The following is a 16814-nucleotide window of genomic DNA, read 5'->3' on the forward strand; positions in this document are numbered from 1 at the left end:
ATTCCTTCAGTGGAGATTAGACATGTGCACAGAAAAAAAATTTGTTTTTTTTTGTTCTGTTTCGTATCGTTCCGTAGGTTCGTTTCCGTTCGTTTTTCGTAAGACGCCCGTTTTCCTGTTCGTTCCCGTTCGTTTTTCGTACGACGATATTTTTTCGTATTCCGATCGTTTCGTATTTTCGTTACCGTTTTATTTTCGTACATGCGGGATGGTTCGTTATTCTGTTTAATTCATGTTCGTTACTTCTTAGACAATAATTTTTGTGAATTTTCGTCAATGATTTGCATTCTGTGTTTTGGATTCCTTTTTCTGTTCGTGTTTTCGGTCGTGTGTTCGTGTGACATCTATGACAATTTGTTGTGGATGTCATGTGGGCATGCGACTGAAGATACGAACAGAAAAAGGATTTTCGTCATTTTGTACTTTCGTAAATATATCGCGGGATTCGCGGCACTTTCAACACGCGGCGAATCCCGCGATATATTTACGATTGTTTTTTAACAACAAACATAAAAACTATCGTTTTCCGTTCGTTCTCAGAAAATTTGTTAGTTTTTAAACTCCATCAGAAAACCATTTTTGGGTTCAAAAGTCTGGCCAACTGATCTCCCTTCAGATGAAAATCCACAGAAAAGTTTATTTGGCTTTACTGAAGCTGCTTCACTAACTACACTCACTGCCCATTCAAAAAAACGAAAATTACATCTGTGGCAAGGGATTTGCATTCTGTGTTTTGGGTCCTTTTTCTTTTGGTGTTTTCGGTCGTGTGTTCGTGTGACATCTGTGGCAAAAGATTTGCATTCTGTTGAATCCAAAATACGAACAGAAAAAAGGAATTCAAAATACAGGGTGCGGGTCTTTTGTTGTGGATGTCGTATGAGCATACGACTGAGGGTGCAAACAGAGAAGGGATTCAAACAGGATACAGAATGCAAATCTTTTGTTGTGGATGTCGTGTGAGCATGCGACTGAGGGTGCGAACAGAGAAGGGATTTAAACAAGATACAGAATGCAAATCTTTTGTTGTGGATGTCATATAAACATACGACTGAGGGTGCGAACAGAGAAGGGATTCAAACAAAATACAGAATGCAAATCTTTTGTTGTAGGTGTCGTGTGGACATGCGGCTGAGGATACGAGCAGAGAGGGGATTCAAACAGGATACAGAATGCAAATCTTTTGTTATAGATCTAATTTTCGTTCTTTTGCCGTTTTCGTTTTGTCGTATTTTCGTCAGATCGTTCGTTCGTATTTGCGATTGTTCGTTATGCGGCTCATTCGTAATCCCGTAGTTTTCGTATTTTGGTGCTGCTTTAATTTTTTCGTATGTACACATTATTCTGCGGGTACGAAAATTAACATTTTCGTACGAAAATAACATTCGTACGAACGGGAATGCACATATCTAGTGGAGATGTGTCAATGATTCACGATTTGTGAGAGGTGACCAACGTGTAGCTAACTGTTTGTAATATCAGGTGCAGTGCCCTGGAAAAGTATTCATACCCCTTGAAATTCCCCACATTTTGTCATGTGACAACCAAAAACGTAAATGTATTTTATTGGGATTTTATGTGATAGACCAACACAAAGTCGCACATAATTGTGAAGTGGAAGGAAAATGATAAATGGTTTTCATTTTTTTTTTTTTTTTACAAATAAATTTGTATTTGTATTCAGCCCCCTTAAGACCCCTTTCACACTGGGGCGTTTTTCAGGCGCTTTGACTTTAAAAAAAAAAGCGCCCGAAAAAAGCTGCATCTGCAATCCCAATATGAAAGCCTTTCACACTGCCAGCGCCCGAAAAACGCTGGTAAAGATCCGCTTAATATGTTAACGGGAGGACCGCGAAAGATCAACCAATTCCAATCCAATAAAAATAAGTCGGAATATGAAATAGATAAATTGATCGCGTGCTGTAGTACGCATGTCACTTATGTTCTAGAATGTGAATACGTCCTACAGTACGTGGGTAGAACAACTAAAAAACTTTCAGTTAGATTAGGGGGAACACATTAGAAATATTAAAAAGGGATTAAGACACCACATCGCCTCATTACATTTTAGACAAATGCATAATAGAGACCCACAAAAATAGAAATTTTATGCCATAGACAAGATAGATCAAAATTGGAGGAATTTGAACCTAAGAAGGGAGGTATCATGAAATGAAACATATTGGATATTTTAATTAGATATGCTTAAACCTAATGAAATGAATGTGGAATTGCATATTAATTGTTTTTTAGAAAATTATTGATTTTTTTTTTTTTTTGTATTTTTTTTATTTTATTTTTATTTATTTTTATTTTATTTGATATTTACTTTTATTTGTATTTTTATTTGTTTTTATATTTATTTTTATTTTCATTTTTATTTTAATGTTATTTTAATTATATAGCTTTTAGACCCGGTTCACACTGGGGCGACTCGTCAGGCGACGCAGCCGCCTGACAAGTCGTGCTCCATTCTAGTGAATAGAACCGTTCTAATAGGAGCGACGCAAGAAAAAGGTTCTTGTACGACTTCGGGGGCGACTCGGGGCGACTTGCATTGACTTCTACAGTATACAGAAGTCATTTTGCAAGTCGCCTTAGAAGTCGTCTTCAGGTCGCCTGGCCGAGTCGCCCCCGAAGTCGTGCCGCCCCTGTGTGAACCGGCTCTCTTAGGCCTGGATTCACGTAGAGCGGTGCATAGTTATGCCGGCGTAGCGAATATACGCTACGTCGACGTATAGCAGAGCGGCGAGCACAGTATTCACAAAGCACTCGCTCCCAACGTTGCGCCTGCGTAACGTAAATTCCTCGGCGTAAGCCGGCCTAATTCAAAGTAGCTGGAAGGTGGGCGTGATCCATTTAAATGAAGCGTGACCCCATGCAAATGATGGGCCGAACGAACGGCACATGCGCCGTACCGTGGATGCATCCCAGTGCGCATGCTCAGAATCACGACTAAAATACTCCATAAGATCTGTCGAATCACTGCCTACGACGTGACGTAACCTACGCCCAGCCCTATTCACGTACTACTACGTAAACAACGTAAAATCCGACGGCAGTTCCCTGGTCCATACCTTAACATGACTTACCCCTGCTTTATGAGGCTTAACCTTACGCCGGACGTACAACTTACGTAAACCGCGTATATTAATGCGCCGGGCGCAAGTATGTTCGTGAATCAGCGTATCTCCCTCATTTGCATATTCGATTCGTAAATCAATGGAAGCGCCCCTTGCGGCCAGCGTAAATATGCGCCCACGATACGACGGCGTAGGAAACTTACGTCGGTCGTAGGAAGCCTATTTTTAGGCGTATCTAGTTCTGTGGGTATGGGCGCACAGTTACGACGGCGCACATTTACACTTACGTGGCGTATCTCGAGATACGTTGCGTAAGTGCTACGTGAATCCGGGCCTTAAGGGTTAATATTTCCTATTTAACTGTGAAGAGAAAGGAAAATGTTAAATGGTTTTCATTTTTTTTTACAAATAAATTTGTATTTGTATTCCGCCTCCTCAAGACCCATTTCACACTGGGGCGTTTTTCTGTCTTTTTTCAGTCGTTTTTCAGGCGCTGTGGCTGTAATAAAAGCGCCTGTAAGGCGCCTGAAAGCGCATATCAATGCCCCGTACTGTATCAGTGCCACCTTTCTTGTGCTCATCAGTGCTGCTCCATCGGTGCCCATCAGCGTTGCATGTTAGTGCCTCCTCAACAGTGCCCTTCAGTGCCCTCTCATCAATGCCGCCTCATCAGTGCCCATTAGTGGCGCCTCATCAGTGCCCATCGCCGCAGCCTCATCAGTGAACATAATGAACATAAATAATACACAAAACAAAAACCCAGTAGTGCACTTTATAGCTAAAAATCCCTCCCTACGCTATTTATGCCACCCCCCACCCCCCCCCCCGTAACCTGGGACATTTTTACCCACCCTCTAAGAAAACCTAAAGGTATTTCTCTTTTCTATTATGTCTTACAGGATTCATGCATTTTTAACAAATCTAGCTCCATGCAAAAGTGGGAACCTGACCTTGGCACCTCCCTCTACCTTTTCCGTGTAGTCAACCATTTCACTGCTATTTTCCTAGAACAGCCTTTTAACCTTTTCAACAGAGAGGAACCCTACGCCCTGCACATCCGATGGAATTTTCCGTCAGAATTCCGTCCAAGCTGTCTTGCATACACACCGTCAGACCAAATTCCGACCGTCCAAAACGCGGTGACGTAAAACACATTACGAGCCGAGAAAAATTAAGTTCAATGCTTCCGAGCATGCGCCGACTTGATTCTGAGCATTCGTGTTTTTTTTTCTCCGTCGGAGTTCCGCGCAGACGATCGGAATTTCCGATAGGATTTTTTTTTCATCGGAAGAAAATAAAACATGTTCTATTTCTAAACTCCGACGGAGAAAAAATCAGATGGGGCTACACACACGGTCGGAATATACGATGAAAAAAATTCCGTCTGACTTTTTTTCATCGGAAATTCCGATCATGTGTACGCGGCATTAGAAATAACTTTCCAGTCAGTGGGAAGAATTGAGTTTTGAAATGCTATTAATGTAGGAACATATTTTAGTTACCGGGGGCCAAATCCTCAAAAATCCTGCCTAACTTATTTTTTCCCATTTAAGTTACACTGACTTAAAATTTCTACCTAAGTGCCCGATCCACAAAGCACTTACCTAGAAATTTCAGGCCGTGTAACTTAAATGTCTCCGGCGCAAGGCGGTCCTCTTCTGCAGGGGGCGATGACAATTTAAATGAGGCGCGCTCCCGCGCCGGCCGTACTGCGCATGCTCGTGACGTCATTTTCCCGACGGGCAGCGCGCAAAATTACGTTACGTCGGGCTTTGTGGATTGCGACGGGACAATAAAGTTGCGTCGGGTAAAAAAAAAGTTACGCGCCGGGAAAAAAAAATCAAAATTTAAAAAAAAACGCGGCGATCGAAAAAAAGATCTGTTTTTACAAGGTGTTACTAGTTTACACCTTGTAAAAGCAGAACTAATTTTACGTATGCAAACGTAAACTTACGCAGAAAACACAAAGCTGAAAAGCTTTGTGGATCTCCGTAAGTCCTCATTTGCATACGCAAAGCGGCATTTCGACTCGAAATGCCCCCAGCGGCGGATGCAGTACTGCATCCTAAGATCCGACAGTGTAAGTCTCTTACAGATGTCGGATCTTCTGCCTAACTATGGGAAACTGATTCTGAGGATCAGTTCCAAAGATAGGCACAGGGATACGCAGGCTGAACAGCAGTTCCGCCTGCGTATCCCTTTTGAGGATTTGGCCCTGGGTTTATATCTACCTACTGTAATGTAGAAGTTCAGTAACAGTGATTTGTAATGTAATAAGCAATGTTTTTACTTTGCAGCTTAACTGGCAGTCAAACAAATTGGCACATGCGAAGGTCAGTGCAAAAGCAAACGAAGATCTTGAAAAGCAGTTTGATGTTCAGAACCATGTTTTTGTTAATGGGAGTTTGTTTACAAGACATGTTGGGATGTTCCTTAGTGATGGGTTAGGCTATTGGAAACTTGAAATTAATTCTACATTAATCAACTGGAAAAATGAGAAAAATCAGGTAAGGCTGTACGAGATCTGGTAAGGTGCTACAGAAAAAAGTTCTAAAAAGGTGGGTCACTCATTCATATGCCGTAATCAACACTATCAACTATTCCCCGCATGGCGAGGACTCATCTTGCCCTAAGATAAAGCAAGAATTACGTCTTTTCTCCCACATTTCTCTCTAGGGTAGACATTACGGGCTAGATTCAGATAGCCCGGCATAATTTTCTGCGGGCATAACGTATCTCAGCCTTGAAGATCTCACGGAGCTTCTGTTCAATCCATCATCGGAAAATGGAAAGAGTATGGCACAACCGCAAACCTACCAAGACATGGCCGTCCACCTAAACTGACCGGGCCGGGCAAGGCGAGCATTCATCAGAGAAGTAGCCAAGAGGTCCATGGTAACTCTGGAGGAGCTGCAGAGATCCACAGCTCAGGGGGGGAGAATCTGTCCACAGGACAACTATTAGTGGTCTCTCCACAAATCTGCCCTTGATGAAAGAGTGACAAGAAGAAAGACATTGGAGAAAAAAAGACATAAGAAGTCCTGTTTGTAGTTTGTGAGAAGCCATGTGGGGGAGGGGACACAGCAAACATGTGGAAGAAGGCGCTCTGGTCAGATGACACCAAAATTGATTTTTTTTGGCCTAAAAGCAAAACACTCTGCAGTTGATTTACACTTTGCAAAGTGCACAGTCTTTTTGCCTTTAGTAAATCACCTCAGTGTGTGGCAGAAAACTAACACTGCACATAACCTTGAACACACCATCCCCACTGTGAAGCATGGTGGTGGCAGCATCATGTGATGGGGACGCTTTTCTTCAGCAGGGACAGGGAAGCTGGTCAGAGTTGATGGGAAGATGGATGGAGACAAATACAGGACAATCTTTGAAGAAAACCTGTTAGAGTCTACAAAAGACTTGAGACCGGGGCAGAGGTTCACCTTCCAGCAGGACAACTACCCTAAAGTACAGCCAGAGCTACAATGGAATGGTTTAGATCAAAGCCTATTCATGTGTTAGAATGGCCCAGTCACAATCCAGACATAAAATCTCATTGAGAATCTGTGGCAAGATTCAAAAATTGCTGTTCACAGACACTCTCCATCCAATCTGACAGAGCTTGAGATATTTTACAAAGAAGAACGGGCAAAAATGTCCCTCTCTAGATGTGCAAAGCTGGTAGAGACACCCCCAAAAAGACTTGCAGCTGCAGTGAAAAACAGTTCTACAAAGTATTGACTCCGGGGACTTGGAAACCACTGTTAATACAGTTGCTACATCAAAAACCAGAACAATCAATAATAATTACCTTATTATGTGTAATTTATTATTGATTGTTCTGTTTTTTGATATAGCAACTGTATTAACAGTGGTTTCCAAGTACCCTGAAGAAGCCCCAAGTGGCGAAACACGTCGGGAACAGATACCACACCACCAATATTTGCGAAAACAACAATTATGACCATATAAATGACAAGTTGTTGGGTTTTATCATTTTTTCAATGATGTTCTAATAAAATGTGATTTTTTTTTTTTTTTTTTACAATAAAGTAGATTTTTTTTGTTCTATTTTCGGCATTGTTAAAATCCCACTAAAAAAATATCTCTTGTTATGTGAATATTCCAGATAATAAGTTGGCTTTTAAAATCCATTTAGGCATAAGAGTAGCTCACAGTATTAAAAAATCAGGAAAAAATGTTGTTGTCAGTCTCGGGTGTGAGGCCGGGTTGCTGAGAGGGCGCCCCTTGCGGCTAAGTGCACCGTACCCCTGGAGATGAGACAGGGAGTGCCGTGCCCAAAGGTGCACGGATTGCCGTTGCTGCTGCAGACCGGATAGATGCTAACAGAAGGTAACTGGGGTGCAGTGGCAGGTTTAAATAGACCGGGGAATGCTCCTACAATTGTCACGGCGTGCGCGCCCGTGCGCCGCAGTGTGCACGCTGAAGAACATGACTGGCGCGACCATGGCGGTTACTGGCGGAGTTGCCCACACTACGGCCATTTCCCTGACAGTTGTCAAGCTACTGTAACAAAATAAAAAAGAGGACTTTAGAAAAAAGGACTTCTGAAATAATAGGATAGGGGTGAGGGCAAATCACTTTGACCACTTAAGGACCGCCTAACGCCGATATATGTCGGCAGAATGGCGAGGCTGGGCACAGGCACGTACCTGTACATCGCCTTTAAGAGCCCAGGCGTGGGTCGCAAAGCTCCGTGACCACGCCCGCAGGACCCGCAGACCCGATCGCCGCCGGTGTCCCGCGATCGGGTCACAGGAGCTGAAGAACGGGAGGAGGTGAGTGTAAACACGCCTTCCCCGTTCTTCTCTTTGGCAGTGTCACTGATCGTCTATTCCCTGTCATAGGGAACGACGATCAGTGACGTCACACCTACAGCCACGCCCCCCTACAGGTAGAATCACTCCCTTAGGGCACACTTAACCCCTTAGTGCCCCCTAGTGGTTAACCCCTTCACTGCCATTGTAATTTTCACAGTAATCAGTGCATTTTTATAGCACTTTTCGCTGTGAAAATGACAATGGTCCAAATAATTTGTCAAAAGTGTCCGATGTGTCCGCCATAATGTCGCAGTCACAAAAAAAATCGCTGATCGCCGCCATTAATAGTAAAAAAAAAATATTTATAAAAATGCCATAAAACTTTCCCCTATTTTGTAAACGCTATAACTTTTGCACATATTGGTCCGGGTCTTAAGTGGTTAAACATATCCACCAAAGAAGAAGTTTCTTGGTTTTATAGATTCATTTAATGAACTTCCATATATAATACAACATGTTGCTTTCTGTTAGGTTCCAAAAGCTCAGTGCTCAGAAAGTTGTCTCCCAGGATATCGGAAAGTTCCCGGCTTCGCCATACAATCCTGTTGTCATAGTTGTGTCACGTGTGCATATGGAGAAATGTCCAATATTACAGGTAATGGGTATTAAATATTACTGGGGGGGTGTTATTTTTACCATCTGCTCTCCGGGGGAATTTGTACATTTTTCACATACATGATAAAATCAAAATGTTTTGCTAGAAAATGGTTCAGAAACAATATATATTTTCTAAAAGCAGAGCCCCCCCTCCCCCCCTGGAGAATAAAGTGGTGGCTGTTGCAATTTTTTATGTCACATGATATATGGGAAAATGCAAATTTTCGGGAAAAAAAATCAATTTGAATGAATTTTTGTGCGTACAAAAAAAAGATATTATATACAAATATTTTGTTAGACATAAAATATGTTGTTGCATTGAGTATATAGATACCAAACGTGCCAAGATTTAAAATTGAGAACAGCTCCGAAATGGCGACAAACTACAGAGCCTAAAAATTATTCACGGGTGACACTTTTAAAGCCTTTACAGGTTCTTCATTTAAAGTTAATAGTGAGCAGAGTCTGTCTGACTTTTTCCATCGGAAATTCCGATCGTGTGTATGGGGCATTAGTTTATTAGATATTTGACAACTATTAATATCTGATTACGCCCATACGAGTAAACCAAGACAAGGTAAGTGCTCACAGTGATCATTGATTTTATTTTGTTTTCCAGATAGTGAAAACTGCATGAAATGCCCCGATCATGAATGGCCAAATGAGAACAAAACACGCTGTATATCCAAACAATCAGAATTTCTTCCCTTCGCTGATGACACGCTCTCACTAGTATTTATAGTCGTCTCACTGTTGTGTTTTGGGAAGACTCTTCTAGTTCTCGTCGTTTTTATTTTACACCAGGACACGCCAGTTGTGAAAGCCAATAACAAGAGCCTCAGCTTCGTCCTCCTGGTCTCCATCATGTTGGGTTTCCTCTGTGTGTTCCTCTTCCTGGGTCGTCCTGTGGATGTAACCTGCTTGCTACGCCAAGTTTCCTTTGGAATTCTCTTTACAATAGCCGTATCTTCTGTATTGGCCAAGACTATTATGGTTTGCATTGCCTTCAAAGCCACCAAACCCAACAGCGTGTGGAGGAAATGGATTGGAGTAAAACTGCCCACCTGTATAGTCTTAGCTTGTTCCAATGTTCAGGTTATAATCTGTGTTAGTTGGTTGTCCATCTCTCCTCCCTTCCAGGAATTGGACACACACTCCTACCAGGAGAAGATCATCATTCAGTGTAACGAAGGGTCAGTTATCGGCTTCTACTCTGTCCTGGGGTATATGGGGATCCTGGCTGCTGTCAGTTTTATTATTGCTTTTTTTGCCAGGACATTACCGGACAGTTTTAATGAAGCCAAATACATCACCTTCAGCATGCTGGTGTTCTGCAGTGTCTGGATTGCCATGATCCCGGCCTATCTGAGCACCAAAGGGAAATACACGGTGGCTGTGGAGATATTCGCCATCCTGATTTCCAATAACGGTCTCTTATATTGTATATTTCTTACAAAATGCTTTTTAATTCTCTGTAGACCAGAACTGAATACAAAAGTCTATCTGCACAGTCAAAGAAATATATAAACTTTCTTTATTTAAAGACTTAAAAAAGTAGACAGTTATTTATTTATTTATTTTATTATTATTATTTTTTAATTTGTTAAGGTTGCAAAAAGTAAAATGACTTATTTAATTTCCACTTGTAGTGTAAGAGAACAATTATTAAAAAATAAGCAAATGTACATTATGTCAATCAAATTTCAAATATTTAAAATATGTTAAAGAATTCAATCATCAAGATATAAATGTTTCCAAATCACACAAACACGCCCATAAGACACACACATCTCTATCGGTGTCATAAAACTTAAAGTCTGAACTCCAGACAGATATGAAAGATACAAATTCTTGCAGCTCGTAAATAATACAGCATTAAATGTATTTTTTAAAGATGGATTGAACGGCCCCCTGTTCAGTTCCCGGCAGAACTTTTAAAGATTGCTAAAGTTCGGAGCCATATGACAAACCCCATTGAAGTCTATGGGACCCGAACTGAGAAAATCCAAAGTTCCCATTTTGAAGGCTTGTATGCAAGTAATTGGGCATACAATTATTATGGGGGTTTGGGTACTGCCCTGGGGGACATGTATCAATGAAAAAAAGTTTGTAAAAAACATAATTTTTAAATGTGCAGTGATTTACCGATGCTTAAAGTGGAGGTTCACCCGAAAAGTTAATTTTTAACATTAGATTGAGGCTCATTTTGTCAAGGGGAATCGGGTAGTTTTTTTAAAATTGAAGCCGTACTTACCGTTTTAGAGAGCGATCTTCTCCGCCGCTTCCGGGTTTGGGCTGCGGGACTGGGCGTTCCTATTTGATTGACAGGCTTCCGACAGGCTTCTGACGGTCACATCTATCGCTTCACGATTTTCCGAAAGTAGCCGAACGTCGATGCGCAGGCGCCGTATAGAGCTGCACCGACGTTCGGCTTTTTCCGGCTACTCGTGACGCGATGTATGCGACCGTCGGAAGCCTGTCGGAAGCCTGTCAATCAAATAGGAACGCCCAGTCCCGAAGACCATACCCGGAAGCGGCGGAGAAGATCTATCTCTAAAACGGTAAGTACGGCTTCGATTTTAAAAAAAATACCAGATTCCCCTTGACAAAATGAGCATCAATCTAAGGTTAAAAAAAATTTTTTTCGGGTGAACTCCCGCTTTAAAGTGAAACTGTCAAAATAAGAAATAACTATAAAAATGAAAAATTCCTTTTAAATATAGTGACCTGGGTGAACCCCTTAGTCTGCCTGTAAAGTGGTACATCTGTGTTGTATATAAAACCTGCTGCAGCAATAATTGCATTTTTTAGACATGTGCAGTTCATTTCATTCAAAATTAATATTTGGATGAGTTTTCGTTATTCAGAGATTCGGATATAACTGAATACCTGAATTACAATGAAAAAATAATTTTACCAAGATAAGAAAACAAAATTCGTACTAAAATTCAAATTGAACTTACATTAAACTTCAGTTGAACTCTAAGGCCCCATACACACCATAGAATCCATCCGCAGATAAATCCCAGCAAATGGGTTTCAGCGGATAGATCCTATGGTGTGTACACTCCAGCGGATCTTTATCCGCGGATATATCTCCCCTGGGATGGATTCCAGCAGATCGGATATTCGCTGACATGCACAACAAATCCATCTGCTGGAATCCATCCCAACGGATGGATCCGCTGGTCTGTACAGACTCACCGAATCCATCCGTCCGAAGGGATCCCCCGCATGCGTCGTAATGATTTGACGCATGCGTGGAATTCCTTATATGACAGCGTCGTGCACGTCGCCGCGTCATAATCGCGGCGAAGGCGCGACACGTCATCGCCAGAGGATTTCGGCGCGGATTTCAATGCGATGGTGAGTACACACCATCGCATGAAAATCCGCCGAAATCCACGAGAGGATTTATCCGCGGAAACGGTCCGCTGGACCGTATTCGCGGATAAATTCTATCGTATGTATGGGGCCTAAGGGCCCTTTCACATGGACGGATCAGTAATGATCCGCTCCGTGTGTCCGCAAAAGCTCAGTGGGGATCCTCCGTAAAATCCCAGCTGAGCCGTCGGCTGACAGGGCGGTCCCCGCACACATAGGGACCAATGTATGTCCCGTTTTCATCCGCAACGGATGGATGAAAATGCGGACATACGGTCTGCACATCTGAAAGGGCCCTAACTGTACACATATTGCTGAAATCAAAGACTGTGTGTGTTATTAAAGTACCATTTCAAAATAATGCAGTTTTAGTTAAGCCAAAGGTGATTTAAAGAGTCATTGGAATCATTTGAAGTTTTACTTTTGTTTGTTCACTTTGCCACATTGGAATCTGAAAAAAACAATCAAAAGTTTTCGATTCCACTGAAATTATCGTTTTGTACAATTTGAATCGAAAGAAAAAACCTGTAAATTCACAGATTCACTTTAATAAAAAGATATACTCTTATCTTAATTAACATCAGATGTTCTTCCTAACTAAAGTGACTCTATTGTAAAGAGGTTTAACCCTTTCAACTCTGAAAGTACACTACATGTGTTTGTAAAAATTGATGTGTAAAAAATATCTCATCTTGATATGATAAACATATCCGTCACATAAAAATGTATATATATATATATATATATATATATATATATATATATATATATATATATATATATATATATAAAAAGTGCAATATATCTGATAGATTAATTATTTCATCAGTAGTCAAAAATTTAAAAGTCAATTGTTTTTTTATAAGTTTCTCTCTTATTAGAGGTCTTGAGGGTTTCGTTTTTTTTTCTTCTTCCTGCACTCTGTAAAGTTGGAAGAACTTTATTGAACATAAAAAGACAACAATAATTATAACAAATGAATCTCTTGTGAGTGAGTGAATGAGTGAATAACTTATATAGCGCTACAAATGCAAACTGAATCGCCTCAAGGCGCTTGGCATCCATTTTCCTTCTATTTAGCCTTCAGAAAAGATGGGTCTTGAGTTTTTCTCTGAAGGCCTTTGTGTGAAATCTTTTCCCAGAACTGATATTCTTAAGCTTCAAGAGTTTGTTTTCATCTGGAAGGTCTAGAAATATTACATTTTTCTTCTTTCGATGACTTATAAGTCAGGTCCTGAAACAGAATGCAGTATCATTATTTTAAATGTACTATTTCATTGATTAAATTATACCTTAATTTACTTATTCAATTTACATATCACAATCCTAACATTTTATCATGACATGAAAGACTTATTTTGATAATAACATTTCTAATTTCTAATTTCTCTTAAACTGGCCTATATACTATTATTCTGTGTATTTTAAATATAACTGTTTAAAAGTCTGTTTTTTATTTAACACAATAAAAAGTTTAAATGTATTTTTAGCCATTTTGTTTGAGGGCAGAAGATAGAATGATTATATTCCCTGACAGCTTTATTTTTTTCCTCTCCGTGGCTGTCTTTAGTGCACAAAATTAAAAAATCTGTTTTGTTTTTGATCGATTCATTAAGTTACTAATTTTGTGTTGTTGCATTTGTAATGAAATTCATTTAATTTAGTTTAATTTCCTTTATTTGATTTTAAATGGATTATAATATTTTTTTCAAATTTGAATCAACATTATAGAATCAATCCAAAGTCATTGTGAAGAATAGTTAGTTTTATTTTGTTCAAAATTCTAATTTCAGAAGGTAGATATAACTCTTTCTATTTTATTCATTTCCAATTCTTTTCCAATTTTAAATTAGAATTTTGGAGGATGGCTATATTCTTTCTATTTCATGCTATTCTAATAAAACAAATTCTGTTGCATTCTTTTCTATTCTGTTTTATTCTATATTATTTTAAATTCTATAAAGTAGCCTAAGTAGGAATCACCGTGTTATTTCACTTTCATATCTTACTGCATATTTTGCAATATAGTTCCATTTCAAATTCTAATTCATTTTTGAATTTGAATTCAAATTCATTTTTGAATTCTAAGTCAGTTTTGAATTTGGATAATTTGCTTTGTTACAATTTACTTTGGATTCATTGAAATTAGTTACTATTCTAATTTGGAAATTGAGATACATCCGAATCTCTAAATAATTAAAATTTGTAACAAAACAACAGCTTTATTTATTTTTTCCTCTCTGTGGCTATCTTTAGTAGACATGTGCAGAATGTGAGGCTACGGCAGTATGCTGAGCCTGCATGGGATAGAGCAGAGGGAGAAGTGGGCTGCCGCGCTCTGGGGTAGTAACAGCCTCTGATTGGTCAGCTGCGGCAGCCCCCTTCTCTGATAGGTCCGTTCGCGTGAGGTAAAACCCGCACTGGACGAGCCTATATAAGGGAGAGGCTGAGGCGATTTGCTCAGTCACATCTCCTGACAAGCAGCATCGCCCGCCTCTCCCTCTCTCTCAGGATGAAGCGCGCTGTGCAGGACAGCCGTGAGGAGCTCTTATGTAGACTCCTAGAGAAGGCGGAGAGCAGGGGAGGTGAAGAGTGGCTGAAGCGTTGCCTGTCTGAGGAGAGTGGCTCTGTTTTATCTGTCAGCCCAGCTGCAGTACCAGAGATGAGCGTGGGCGCCCCCAGGAAACAGCCTGGAAGAAAAAAGAAATGTAAGACCAATAATTTAGCTCCTCAAGCTGAGGGAGCTGCAACAAGAGGTGCTTCTTGCCAGCAAGGGAGCAGCGCTGCCTCTTCCCCCCCTCCTGGGGACTTGGGTGAGCATGTTTTACCTGAAGTTGTTTTCAGTAATGTTAACCAGTTATCTGCATTTTCTAGTCTAATTGAATCTTTGTCTGTCATTGTGCAGCAGTTCAAAGGTATACATGATGCGGATTTTACCTCACAAAATGTAAATATGTATGTGCAACCAGGTGAGAGTCTGAGTACTCAGGCATGCACAGTAAGTCAGAGTGCACAGGAGACTGGTGCTGGAAATAGCGATAATGCTATTGATATGGAGGAGGTTGGTGTGGTGTGGCATGAGGCTGGTCATCCCTCTCTGCTAAATAAGGATGTTACTGTCAGATCGAGTGTGAGGTGTCCTGCTGTTAATAATACTTTACCCCTCAGATCCTCGGCTGCTATGGTCAGCGAGTCTTCCTTTAAGGAACCCCTCCCTTGCAGTTTATCCCCGCTGGGTTTTCATCTGTCTAAGTCAGTCAAAGAAAAAATTTGGAGGGGTGAATATCTCGATATATTATCACTTCTCCCTGCTTCTAAGGAGTTTTTGGCTAAATCTGACAGGCAGTCCAGCGAAAGAACAGAGGAAGATAGGAGGAGAGCGGTTCCTAAGACATTTCAAAACTGGCTGCAAGCGTTCTGTATCTATTCAGCAGTTATGGGAGAACGCTTCCCGGGGAAGTGCTCAGGTTTATTCCAACACCTGGATATTATTGCGGAGGCCTTTCGCCACTTTGGCGGCTCCGCATGGTTCTCATATGACGAGAATTTCCGTCAAAAACTAGCTGTGCACCCATCGCTGCATTGGGGGGCTAAGGACGTTGGTTTATGGTTAAACCTTATGCTGCCACCTAGGCCCCAGTTCACCCCTCGCCCCGCTTCAAATGGTCAGAGTCCAGTCAGGAAGGGTGTATGCTTTGCATTCAATGAGGGTCAATGTAAATTCTTATTGAATTGTAGATACAAACATGAGTGTTCTTATTGTGGCGGTACTCACGCGGCGAGCAGATGTTTTCGTAAAGCTGCCGCTAGTTCCTCTCATTCAGGACCCAAGGACACACATGGGAAAGGCCCCGACTCCGGTGAGCCTGGCAAGAATGCGCCCATGGCTCGAGCGCTATCCAGACCACAGGATGGCGGCTCTGCTAACTGAAGGTTTTGCCAATGGTTTCTTAGTGCCATCCTTTACTGGTTCAGGGTGTACACCAGTTAAAAATTTACTATCGGTATCCATGCACTCTAACTTAGTGCTTGAGAAAATTTGCAAAGAATTGTCTGAGGGTAGGGTGGCTGGCCCCTTTAATGACCCGCCATTCTCTAATTTCCGGTTGTCCCCTTTGGGCATCGTACCCAAGAAAGAGCTGGGTGCGTTCAGACTGATCCACCACCTATCTTACCCACCGCATTCGTCACTCAATGACGAAGTTGCCTCTGTGGAGGCTCCAGTCTGCTACGCCTCATTTGATGAGGCTTTGTGTCTTTTGAGGCAAGCAGGGCAAGGGGCTGTGCTAGCAAAGGCTGATATTAAGTCGGCTTTCCGCCTTCTTCCCGTGCATCCACAAGGCTTCAATTCTTTGGGTTTTCAATTTTTGAATAAATATTATTTTGATAAATGCATGCCAATGGGGTTTTCTATGTCATGCTTTTATTTCGAGGCTTTTTCCTCCTTCTTACATTGGGTCGTGTCAGTCGTTATCCCTCAAGGCCTTATCCTACATTATCTAGATGACTTCTTGTTTTTAGGTCCCCGGGGGTCATCAGTGTGTATGGAAGCTTTACAGGTTTTCTTTGACGTTTGTCATGACTTTGGCGTGCCTCTGGCCCAGGAGAAAACAGTTTTTCCCACGACAGTTATTGAATTTTTGGGGATCACGGTTGACTCCGAACGAATGGAATTCAGATTGCCACAACAGAAGATACATAAAATGAAGTCTATGATTGCAACCTTTCTTGTCAGTAAGAAGGTGTGCTTAAAGGAGGCACAATCTTTGCTGGGTCTTTTTGCTTTTGCAGCCAGAGTCATCCCTATGGCGAGGGTATTTTCGCGCAGGTTCTCGTTAGCCATAAAAGGTATGGTGAACCCTTACGCTCATTTCCGAATTTCAAAAAGCATCAAGGATGATCTAAGAATTTGGGATGC

At 41.2% G+C, this 16814-nt stretch overlaps 1 protein-coding gene across 1 annotated transcript; it reads left to right on the forward strand.

Annotated features, from left to right (window-relative positions):
- Positions 1-7541: 7541 nt before the first annotated feature.
- Positions 7542-10529, forward strand: LOC120917410 (vomeronasal type-2 receptor 26-like). Its single transcript, XM_040328685.1, has 3 exons — positions 7542-7603; positions 8387-8517; positions 9132-10529. The coding sequence occupies exons 1-3, from the start codon at positions 7542-7544 to the stop codon at positions 10037-10039; spliced, it is 1101 nt and encodes a 366-aa protein (XP_040184619.1). The 3' UTR covers positions 10040-10529.
- The last annotated feature ends 6285 nt before the right edge of the window (positions 10530-16814 follow it).

The sequence above is a fragment of the Rana temporaria genome, chromosome 11 (assembly GCF_905171775.1).
Source record: "Rana temporaria chromosome 11, aRanTem1.1, whole genome shotgun sequence".
Classification (NCBI taxonomy): Eukaryota; Metazoa; Chordata; class Amphibia; order Anura; family Ranidae; genus Rana; species Rana temporaria.

Excerpts from the sequence above, each read along its gene's own strand:
- LOC120917410 (XM_040328685.1), top strand. The coding sequence starts at position 7,542 with ATGGCGGTTACTGGCGGAGTTGCCCACACTACGGCCATTTCCCTGACA. Across the intron at positions 7,604-8,386 it reads CTGACAGTTGTCAAGCTACT|GTTCCAAAAGCTCAGTGCTC; the intron begins GTAACAAAATAA and ends GCTTTCTGTTAG. Across the intron at positions 8,518-9,131 it reads TCCAATATTACAGGTAATGG|ATAGTGAAAACTGCATGAAA; the intron begins GTATTAAATATT and ends TTTGTTTTCCAG.